Source organism: Acyrthosiphon pisum, chromosome X (assembly GCF_005508785.2).
Source record: "Acyrthosiphon pisum isolate AL4f chromosome X, pea_aphid_22Mar2018_4r6ur, whole genome shotgun sequence".
Taxonomy (NCBI): Eukaryota; Metazoa; Arthropoda; class Insecta; order Hemiptera; family Aphididae; genus Acyrthosiphon; species Acyrthosiphon pisum.
This window is the reverse complement of record NC_042493.1, coordinates 21,022,199-21,035,208: the sequence shown is the minus strand read 5'-3', so window position 1 is coordinate 21,035,208 and position 13,010 is coordinate 21,022,199. Positions and strand designations below refer to the sequence as shown.

At 33.3% G+C, this 13,010-nt stretch overlaps 1 protein-coding gene across 1 annotated transcript in view; it reads left to right on the top strand.

The window, feature by feature from the left end:
- LOC100161671 (homeobox protein engrailed-2) overlaps positions 1 to 12,717 on the top strand; it is a 69,026-nt gene extending 56,309 nt beyond the window's left edge. Inside the window, exons 4-5 of the mRNA XM_001949150.5 lie at positions 6,632 to 6,963; positions 11,956 to 12,717. Of these exons, the coding sequence (XP_001949185.2) occupies positions 6,632 to 6,963; positions 11,956 to 11,976 (353 nt within the window). The 3' untranslated portion in view covers positions 11,977 to 12,717. The remainder of the gene's footprint in view (positions 1 to 6,631; positions 6,964 to 11,955) is intronic.
- The last annotated feature ends 293 nt before the right edge of the window (positions 12,718 to 13,010 follow it).

The window sequence follows — 13,010 nt, the reverse complement described above, 5'->3', positions numbered from 1 at the left end:
TCTTAGTGCGCTGCAGGCGGGTCTTTAAACCATTTGGTATTATAAATATTATTATATATATCTATATAAGTATCACTCGTATGCCTACGTTCTTATTTTGCGTTCAAATAACGCAATGGTCCGACGGATGACTCATCTCACATTCTCACACTATATATTATATATTATGTGTACCTATACGATATAATATGTAATAATATATTTTATTGCACATTATTACGGTGTGCGCAGACTATTTGACATTTATTTTAATGATCGCACGAACATAAAATATTCAGACCTGCAGCACCGAGACAGTAAATATATTTTATCGGTTACACACAATAATATAGCAATAATAAAAAAATGTGTTCCCGTATGATTATTAAATTATTTTTGTATTTATATACAAAAATAACGATATCATGGTAATAATAACACGACGACAGCAGCAATAATCATCAAAGTCAAGTGACGTTTGTCCAACACGTGATTGATGATTGCTGTATAGGTTACTTACCTAACCGTTGAAATCGAAGGCACAATAAAAATTTTAATGTGTTATCCGTCCGATAACTATAACATTATTATTAGGTCCCACGATGTCCATTTCTATCGTCCTTTCGTTTTTATTATTTATCTTTTTTTTACGCGATATACTATGTGGGTTTATCGTATATAAACATCGCCCTAAATGATTTACTGAAAATCTATTAAAATTTTATTTGTCGATAATAAATCAACGTATCGTCGCTGGTACATATAGGTAGTTATTTGATGTCGGGTAACTGGATCGAACTATATATGTATAGTAATAATACTCCTTGCGGGCGAGTCGCGTGGGCTCAATCGTATAATTAGGAACTAGCAAGAGAAGTCAAACGTTTATAGGTAATACAAAAATGAGTAAACTTCCAACCACATGCGACTTTCTTTATTATACTTTATCGTTACGAGCAGGTCCCTATATACAAGGTGATTTACTAAGCATATACGCACCCCACATATTTTTCTTTGGTCATGCGTTTATTCAAATTTTAATTTTTCAGTTTTTTAGAAGGCACCTAACCTATTCTCATATATGTGAGAATATTATAGGATCATGTTTTGTACCTTAAATCTGCGATGCGATAGGTACTAACTTCTTTGTTTCAGATGATAACCACCCTCTTTTACCATAAATTGTTTAAGTGATTATTTTTAATTACTGAATTATTAATTATATTTATATAGGTACTATAGGGAAATGATAAATTATAATATTCCGCATGATAATAGGGTTGAATAATATGGGGGCTATATTTGAAAAATTATAAAAATGTATTAGCTTATAACTTGAATATAATTGTTGGTTACTTATTAACTAAAATATTAACATGTTGTAAGAGTCTAAATATTACATCTACTTTATGTTGCATGTAAAACTATCGTTATTATTTATTAAGGACTTTTATCTTTAGTACATATAAGTTAATAAATCAGTAACTACCCGTTCAAATTTTGATTAAGATACCTACATCAGTTTTAAAAAAAAAAAATTATGTTTAACAATTTATTTTATATTATATAAAAAAAAAAAGAAATTTGTATCGCTACCGAAAAAAGGGTATAAAAACCTATGTATTTAAAAACACTGTTTTTTACATACTGCGAGTTTTACGCATTGGAATCGGAAAATATTAACAATAACCATTCACTGGCCGACCCGTGGTAATCGGTAGGTACCTACTACATCTACGGACATTTATTATAAAACGAAACAACTCATATGACTTAAATGTATGTGTATCTGACATGGACGCACGCGTCTCATACCTATATAATGATTTTAAATAATAATAATAATATTATGTAGTTGGTAAGTTGGTTTGTATGTAGTAAAATTAAATCGCGTGAGTGTAACCCTTGGCCGCCTGTAGTGACGAGCAACAAGTGTCCCAAGGGATCTATCTATGTTATGCTGCATATATAGATACCCCTATCCCCTCAGCATATAAACTTATAGAAGTTGCGAACCCAATTATAGCGGCGTCATATAAGTGTGTACCGTGTACTTATAAAATGTGATAATATAATATATTTTATTATCGTGTCCGTATGCGTTACATTTTATAATAAATAAAACTCGAACCCGACGTGAATGAAAATTTCTAAAAATCATACCGATATCGGTGACACTGCGTATGCTCATGTATAGGTACTAAATATTAAAACATCGTTTATCCATTTATTTCGTACACAGTACATAATATGGCGGAGCAAAAATAATACTATGGATTTGAACGGTAGGTACAAAAAAATATAATATGAAGTCCCTTTTCGAATGTCTGCAGAATTTAAGTGTTAAGTTTATCTTTCGTATATTATGAATTATGATATAATATTTCGATCGCTCAGTTAAAATTATAATAAAAAGTGATAGGTATTATCGAGAATCGTGATATAAATTGACTTCACACATGAGCACAATTTAATAGCTAGTATAAATCCAAGTAGTTAATTTGATATAGGTAATAACTAGTATCTAAGTGTTGGCGCCTGTGGTAACACTAATTTATTTGTATGAGCATGAGCCACGCGGATACCTATATAGCTACCTAAAATACATAGAACTGCCACTGCGCCAACAGGCGTATCATTTTAATCATAATAATTATAAAAACCAATAGCAACCATTTACAAACAAACATTTCCATATTAAATCTCAAAATCACTATTTTACAATACCTTCCCGGGTCGGACATCTAATTTACCATTTTTATATTAGCCATTAATTTTTAGCCATTATTTAGCATTCTAATGGTGAAAGAATTTTTGAAATCAGTCCAGTAGTTTTTGAGTTTACCTATTCGTTACAAATATCCAAATGTTTCCTCTTTATGATATTAATATAGATTATATTCGTTGTTTGAAAGACAGATACATAGCTAAAAAACTGTTAAACAAAATTAACGTCAAAACAAAAAAATAAATATATTAAGTTGTATAAGATATAAAAATAGATTTCAAACAATTGGCTAAACGAGTAAAATATTCATACATACCTATATTATATATTATATAGTTATAAATCAATGCCTCCGGTCTTATAACATAATGTAATAGGTATGTGTTTTTTATTTCACGAGATTCGTGACAACTGCTAAGTTCATGCAATTTCAATTAGTCGGATATCATTCTCTTACAGCACGACACACTATGTATCTACTCGTGCGTCGTGATTTTCGACATCCTTTATTATTATTATCACTCGAATTATTTCAATATCATAGCCGATAAACTTACAGTATTAGACAAAAGTTAGCACAGGTAGATTTTTAACAGATAAATTATTATAGAGGCTGATATACAATCTCGGAATTTGTGTTGGAGACGATGGAGCTACTTCGCTTATTATACGGAATGGGTGTAAATTATAGAGATTTTATTGACTTTATTTCGTTCATGCAGCGCTGCTGACTTACTATATCAGGCCCATATTTTAATCTCCTGCAGGTAGTAGCTATAGCGTTATAAATGTCATCGTATTCTGACATTCTGTCGTGCCTGCAACGTTATCGACGGCAATAATATCTTTTTCTGTAGGCCCGGAATAAAGTGTGACCGCGGCGGTGACTTTGGAACTGCTATACCACCTTGTCTGAGTGAGTGGTCACCCCTTTCCTCACAGATCTTAAAGAATCGATTGTTGTTTTTGAGACATAGGTATACGCACGGTCGATAGTAGGTACTACTAGGTAGGACTAGGTTTGTCGTTAAGAGTTATGTATGCGGATGTTGCACCATGATTATCGTAATTCCCGAACTGCAGGTGACGGCACTGTACCTATAATATTATATCGATTGGCGTTTTCAGGCACAGGGATGTAATAGTATAATAACGAGCGACAACACATTCTTGTATTATTATTATTTTTATACGACGCCGACCTGGTCGCCTGGTGCATTTACGACGCTATTAAACGCCACGGCGTGGGATCACTGCGGCGCGCCGACATTCGGCGTATATAGTGTATCTGATCTGCATATATATAGGTATAGGTACAAAGCAAGTCTGCTATATAGTTGGTATATGTATGTGTATAATATGGCATTAAAGGCGCAATGTGACTTTAGGATTTCCAGACGAGCACCACGCGAAACTCGTGTGTAGGTCTTACTATAATATAATATGTAAGTTTACATTATATATAATATGTATAATAATATATTATATAGTATAAAGTATACACATCCGACGACGTCGCAAAATTTCGTATAAAAAAAAATTACGTACAAATTTGAATCTGAATAATTTATAATTACCGTCACTTCCGCTTGTATGACCACACACGATACATCCGACCGGTTATTGCCTATCTGTACACACACATCTTTACCGATGCATACACACACATACACACACCTAACCTAATCTAACACATACATAGGTACAAACTCAAACGGATATGCACTCGCATGCATGTCGCATACTATAATATTATGTATACTTTTAGATAAAATAACGCTAACAAATTAAATACAATATAAGTACTGCTGTCCCATATCCATATGTCTGCACTAGAGGGCTACGATAAAAAAAACATAATAAATAGTGTACAAACGGGGCTACCCCCACACAAAGTGCAAGACATATACTATTGAAATATAATATAATATAATAATCGCCTTTGAAATCCACCTTTTCCATATTTCCGCTCCTGTAGTATGTGTATGAAAACAGTTTATGCGCACATTTTGATTGCTTTAGTATTTTACCTTAAAAGTTAATAACAAATAATTTTATATATTACATAATATAAAATATTAGTTTGTATATTATGCTTAAAAGCCAAACTCCATTACATTTTCGACTGTCCATCAGGGTATAAAATGGTAATAAATTGCACGGTTGTCAACATAGTATTGACAATACTCAAACCCCCTCCACATATTATATATCCTTTCCAATACTCTGTCTTAAAGTAGAATATACCTGACTGCTGGCCTGTTGTCGTCTGGCGACGCGCATTTCCCGTTCATAGATATAGTGACCAGTGAAAGGGGATAAAAGTGCACAGGACCGGTGTAGTTTGAGATAGAGTATAGGTAAAACGGCCCTATACTCATAAATGGGGGAAAATTAATTTTTTTTTACCTAACACGTATTCTTACGAAACTATACTAATAGTAACAAAGAAAGGTCGATATTGGGGTAAACCGTTTGGTCACTGCCGTGGAGTTGAAGCAGTAGTTGGAGAAAAACATGAGTGACAGATGATGCAATATTAATATCTTCGTCTTTTGTTTACCGTGCTATTATTTTATAGCAATGTACCACATGCGAATCACATGTGTTGCTGGGAGGATACGATACCGAGGTCACGGTTTACTTTTTGTCCGGCATTATCGTAATGTATGTACATCACACAGGGTTTTGATATCTTCAATATATGTTGACCCCCCGTCGTCAAACGACTTTATATGGTGTGCAGTCTCCGTGGGCATTTCAACATCTCGAAGTGAGTTATGAGTCGAGAATTGTGCTTATATATGTCGTCTCACGTCGCGATACAAAAACTATTACTGGTACTGGAAAATACCTCGACGAATGACGTTTTCCTGTCTTTGAGTCTTGCAGTAGTGGGTCAACAGACTATGTATTTATAATCTTCAAAAAATATTGAAATACATACAACGATTAAACAATTTATTTAGGTACTGCTCGTCACGTATACAATGATTACCTATACGTGTGATCCACTAAGGCAGAGCTGAGGTGGTGATGGTCTTCGGTGGTCTAGTGTTGAAATCGAACTTAGTTGCATTTTTTTGGTTTATCGTACAATATGGTACGTCAACTGCGGTATATGTTGTTCGGTATAAATAAATTTCATAATGATTGATCAATTATTAATAGGTACATAATATTTGGTGCGAATACAATTTGTATTAGTTATAACATGCATATTCGCAATTTCGTAAATTTAAAATAAAGACATTGATTTGAGATTTTGAGCTTGTGGCCGTGTCACATTATATTTTATTCTTCAACTTTCGTATTTAGCTTATAAATTATAATATACCTACAGACTAGTATTGATAGTATTTAAGCCTATCTATTGTAAATCAATTCCTTTATAATATGTGAAGAGTATTAAAAGTTAATTAATTAATATATTTCAGTCAAATAAATTACAGTAATAATAGCTAATACGTAATTATTATATTATTAATTACTTAATGAAATATATTACTATTTGCGGTTTTTTAATTTTCTATAACAAACTAACTGACATTTTTATTGTAAAAATACACGCATCTAAGAATATCAAATAAGAATATGACCATAGATTTATTTATTTATTTTTAACTTCATTTTTAGAGTATTAAAGTAAGTTTTAAGCGCTCAATTGTTTATGCAATAAATATAAATTATATAAATCTTAAAATAATACATTATTGATAGTTCATTGTTATAAGTATTTTTTATCTTGCTTGAATAATGCGTCGGCAAAATCGTAATAACATTTCATAAAAATAATAACTGAATTTTACTTTTAATTACATTTTTTAAACTAATTACACACAAACAACTCTCCTTTCTCTCTCCGATTAAACGGCCCCATGTATGAAGGTCAGCCGTTAGTAACCATGTGTTTGATAATTTCAGGTCCTAGGACGCGGCGAGCGAAGAAAAAGGACAAGCAGCAGCAGGACGAGAAGAGGCCTCGGACCGCGTTTAGTGGTGACCAGCTGGCCCGGCTCAAGAAAGAGTTCACCGAGAATCGGTACTTGACTGAGAGACGGAGACAGGAGCTGGCCAACGAGCTAGGCCTGAACGAGGCCCAGATAAAAATATGGTTCCAGAACAAGCGGGCCAAGATCAAGAAGGCCAGTGGCACCAAAAACCCGCTCGCCCTGCAGCTGATGGCCCAGGGCCTGTACAACCACAGCACGGTCATGGTTACTAAGGAGGAGGAGGAACAGCTGGCCGCGGCACAAGTAAGTGCATTATCATAAATGTACAACTCTACAAAGACACGTTAACATGCAAACAAATTGAATTCGAAATATATTTTGTTTGAAATACAATATTTTGAATAATTAATGTTATCATCGAAATATCAGGAAATCGCAATATAGTGATAGTGATAACGACATTAAATGTATTGTTTTAGAAATAGATATTATAGAAATATAATTTATTGTTTAACGCATTAAAAAAATATCAGGACATAAAATAATGTATAGGTAGGTAGGTTATTTAGTGTTTCTCAACATACCTACCTAAAATATAGGTACCTCTGGTATATTTATACATTTTATTTACCTCTGATATATTTATAATTTATATACCTATAAACTTCTTTGGATTACAAAAATATTATCGATAAATCGAAATCACTCATTATAAACTATTTTAATGTAACTTGAGTAATGTAGGTTATTCGACAACGATAACGCTAAACAAAACTTAAAGCTGTATGCTTTCAAAATCAGGAAAATTTTATTTCGAGCTGGTCGATGTAAAAGCTCGTAAAATACGTTAAGATTTTACGCATATAATGCGTAAATTTTACGCAATGGCGTGTACCTACTGCAGAAATCGAAAATATGCATTCCCAATTATAAATAATAAAGCACGTTGAATGATACATATATTGTGTTTATATTTTGGTCGTCGTCGATACGTCCGCCGAACTCCCACCGAAACCTGTTTCGTGGGTGTTTTAAATCTAAAAAATAGAATAATATTATCTTCTATATCCGTGGTGGTTTTAATAATCGACTTCATACGGGTGTTGTATGTTTGTACGTGCGTGTGTGTGTGCAAGCGTATACCTACACCGAAATTCGTTCGAGGACCATTCATAAACATTGGCGTACACCGGCAAAAGGACTCGTATAATATATTACTATCGTAGGTATATGATAATAAACACACGGGCTATTGTAATATTTTATGACACAAAAATGTATTGTGCATTGATGATGATGGTTGTAGATGTGCGTGGTAAATATATTGTAAAAGTCCAACCAGCGGCGACGGGTTTAAGGTGCTCCTCATTTCCATAAGCCGCATTGTTAATAGTTTACTCGAAAATCCAGCCGCAATGGAAAGTTGCACTACTTGACGCACAATTTTTGTAAACACTTGGATGAAAATTACAATTTTAAATAGTCTACTTTACTATTTACTATCTTTAACTCGTTTAGACACAGACAACGATAGGCTACGCTTTCTGGAGAACCTTACAGAATGCATATGAAATAAACATTTGGGAAATTCTCATGTATCTATGGTTATTACATTACCGATTACAACAAATTTTCAAACATTGATTGATGGGAATTCGTTAATTTATCCGTGATTATCCAATATCGTATAATTAATATGTAAGTATATAACTACTTAAATTACTGTGCTAAGTTTTATCAAGACAGAATCATAGAAAAAATCATAATTGCAATGCTAGGTGGTCTTTAAGACGAAGGATCCTTTCCTTCACCGAGAATGCTATATATGTGTCTTTTTCAAATATCCAAAAGTTATACAGTGAGTATACAAGATTTAAAAAGAGTCATTAAGGGTATAAGAGTGTTTGATTTTATCACGTGCTTTGGTATAATGAGGAACTGACAAAAATAGTACAGAACATTTACAGAGACTTATACAGTATAAATTGCCTTTGACTTAGTGAGTGTGATACACATTTATATATTAAAAAAATCCTAGATACGGCACTGATTTTTAATTATATCTAAAACATAATAACTTATTTTCCTGTTTAAAATACAAGTTTAACAATCATCATTAGCACATCCCTACAAATGTGAATAATATAGTATAAATCAAATGTAATTAAAACAAAATTGTGTGTTATATTGAAGTTGCTCGTTTAATGATTGAATCTCCGAAGATTTTCAAAATAGTGATAGGTACAGCGACAAAAATCGTCGACCATCTTATCACAACCCGACCTCGATGTGAACTGCCGTTCAGATTTATTATGGTTTAGCCGAATCAGTCAGTACCGATTTGTTTATATTTGCCACACACCGTCCGATTATCCGATTGCCAATATTGCCAATTTCGCGACTTGTTTTGGGCACCATTGGTTGTCGTCCCGGCGGCGCGAGTTTGATCGTGCCGGCGACCACACACACGCGAGCGCGCGCGACCGGCACACACGTCCGTCTCATCTCGGTCCGGCGGCGGCGTTATTAAACATTCATAAACGTGTCAGCGTCGACGCCGCTGCGTACGCGTCCTCCGTATATTATGCCTTTTTAATAGGTTTTTCACTCGTTTCAGCCACTTCCCCCCCACAAGTGTTTATGTATTTTGTAGAGATAATCACTGTGGCCCTATACACTAATAAAAATGCACATAGTATAATATATTATTACCGTGAATCGCGATATAGTCACCGCCGCACCGTGGACGCGAAAAATTTAATGGCGAACCAATGGTTACCATCGGTTAAGAGTTCCTTCCTCCCTCCATATTTGTCCCCTGACTAAAACGTTTATCTTTTCAAAACATTACATACCCTGCGTATTGAACACTTACTGGTATTTATTACGTTCAATACAGTTTACAATTAAAACAGTTTTTGGATATATGGCGACGAGCAAACGTCCAAAAATACTTTTTAAAATCGTCGGCGTTAATACACGATTTTGAGGCATGGTCGAAACCAACACAGAATTCGATATGAGATTTCATAATCCACATACCCATGTTGGTAAAAAAAAAAAAAGTATCCAAACGCTAAATATAAATAATAGTATAATACCTATAGAACTCCCAGATTTTTCTGTTAGTTGTTACAATAATAATGAAGACACACAATTTAATTATTTACGTGTAATAGTCAATTTTTGTCACCAACTGCAACTGCAGATGTCCATCAATACTTACGTACACCTCGTGCAATTACTATAATATTGGCAGTAACATAGATTTGTATTGGCATGTAACCGGCAAACTAACACTAAAGGTCTACATTGAATCATTTAAAAAATATAATTACATATTCATTCAAATATTTGTACATATATGTAAATAAAGCTTACAAATTTTAGTTAAAAACCAAAAAATGTATCATATTATTGAATGTCATTTGGATTTTAAATAATTACATTTGTATCTACCTTGCGTTTTGTAATATAACAGTCAGTATAATACAATAATTTTTAGCAATAAGTACAATATAGGCTATAGTTACCTAATAAAGTGATAACTAGAAAACAATTTAAAGAACAGCAACAATTAAATTGTTGATTTTAAAAATGTTGTATATATGTTACATTTTTTATTTTTTTTTCACCGGGGCTTTATACTCTAGCCTCGGGCCTTATAGCGATAGCCTATTTTGCCTCCCCTTCAAACAGGCCGCAGCTCAACGGTTTTTACGAGTATGTCGACAGCCCAACATAATATAATTTTATGATATATTGATATATTATAATAGGTAACCTATACGTACAAGCTGACAATAAAAATGTTTTGACCGGTCTCTGCAGCGACGTCGACATGAGAGACGATAATGTTATACTGTACTTATAATAATAATATGTATATACTACACGGTCGGGCGAGGTGCAGGAGGGACCCGGTTATGAAAAGTTTATAGTCGTATACAATAACCATATTATAATATATCGCGTACTCACATATTATGTAGGTATATATCGCAATATGGTCGAGAGACATGCACGCGGTCGCAATATACAATAGTATAGTAGGCCATAATATTATTATTGTGGCCGACGACCATTTCAAAAATTATTATCAGTGACAGTGCCGTTTGGTCGTACCGTGCAAACGGACTGGGAAAGTGTAGGGGAGAAATCGTATAATATTATATTGTCGTCGTCCGCCGACACCAGCAAACTGCTTTTCGAAAGTATACATTGTATACACATTACATTTATATAATCCGAGCGAGGGGACCCTCCCGCAGTGGATTTCGTGTTGAGAACATTGCGGATGAAAATCAAAAGCCTATTCTTGCGTTATGATATATATATATATATACGAAAAATACAATGCGCGAGTAATTTTTCCGGCGACGCGTAATAATATAATAATAATTATTATAACTGTATCATATAGTATAGGTATCCGGCGTTGTTTTGTGCGGATTTCGGTAACGTTTTCGAGTCAGTTGCACGCTATAACATTGTCGGTCGTTAGCGCTATAGTGTTTTCATAATATAATTACTGTCTATTATTTTCCCAAACAACGCTATTTGTATAGAATAGATCGTAATAATGTACAGGGATGGAGATTAAAGCTTTTTTAAGTTAGTATTATATTTAAATAGGGTAACATATTTGCATAACATCACGTCAGTACATATTATAGTCCCCACCCCATACTACATATTATCAATTTTCTCGATGTTTTCCCTTATTATCATAAATTGTAGGTATTAGCTCTTGTGTAATAAACATATTATCAATTACAGACAACAATCAAACATAATATCGTGTTTTGTTGTTCTTATCGTTTTACATTTTTTTTTCGGGATGATTTAGATCCGAACTATTGGACTCCAAAAATGACCCAACGTAGAACTTAATTTATATAATGAGTAATTCAAAAATATTAGAAAATCATTTCATTATATGTTACATAATATGATATATCCTTCGATCCGCGGCAGTCTGGTTATATGAGGCTCGGAAACACATTTTAAGAATGTAGCATATTATATTTTGTAACACATGTTTTGGAGAATGTGACCCGTGAGAATTGTCAATAATAATAGGTGGCCCGAAAAGGCTGAAGACCCCTGCTGTAAGATAATAATACTTGTCAAGTATGATTCTAAAAAAAATTCAAGGGGGGAGGGTTATTTGAGAGGGCTAAGCCTCCGTAATAGGAACACTCTCCAAATCACCGTCAATGTATACTCGTCTTGTTCAACCTTATGTTGCACTACATAATATTAATGAGGTTTGTTCTTTTTTTTGTGTTTCAGGCTATGGAAAACAACGACTGAATAAGCATAAAAAAACAGTAATTTTATTCGGTGACCTCTCAAACGCTGCTGCTGTCCGCCCGATGCAACTATCGACATGGTGCCCGGACAGTGTTTCAGGAAATGGGTACCTATACCTACGACGTGCATATAATATTATTATTGTTGTTGTACATCAGTGGACGGGGAAAAAATGTGTTGGAACGCCATAGATATTATGACCCCGCACCACCGAAGAAAACGCGTTTTTGACATAATATTATGATTTTATATTATGACACATGTGAAAAAAATCTTTATTATCATCATTATTATTACCTATTATTATTTTTTTATTTAGATATTTATTAATTATTAAACGGTCGGCGTGTATTTAGTCGACCGATTTAAAAACGTAAAATGTGTACAGTAACATTGTTTGAAGAATGTGTGTGCGATTTATTACCTTTTCGAAATAAATTAGTTTGTGTAATTGTATATTAAAAGTGAACAAATGAAAAACATTAATCAAAACGTGTGCCCACGCACGATTTAGATGTTTAATTTTAAATTTAAAATAAAAATTAGTTCCTTTTGTATTAATTTGTTACATTTGCCTACTATATCATGTTAAATACGAATAAATTAACCTACACTAGTTTTGTTAGCCATATTATAATGTATAATGTATATTGTTTATTATGTAATGCAGTTTTGTGTGTGCCTATGTATATAATAATATATAAATTCGATTTCTTAGTTAGAAAAAACAACAAAACAAAACATTATGTCTATCGATTTTTATTTTTTCATTTTCGTGTTTGGTATAAAAACTGTGTAGACTGATCTGTGTCGTCGAACGATTGCGAAACAAGTGGTTTGAACTTTTATATTCGGTTTAACTTAAATTACAGAGAATTATAGCAATCGGACAATCGGTATGAAAAAATAAATAGTCCATCACGTCACAGTGCAGTGTTGGTACTTGCAGAGTCGTCGGTAAATACTAGTATATACTAGTATATAGCTGGTATGTGCATTATACTTATGCATTAGTCATAATTATTATCCAACAA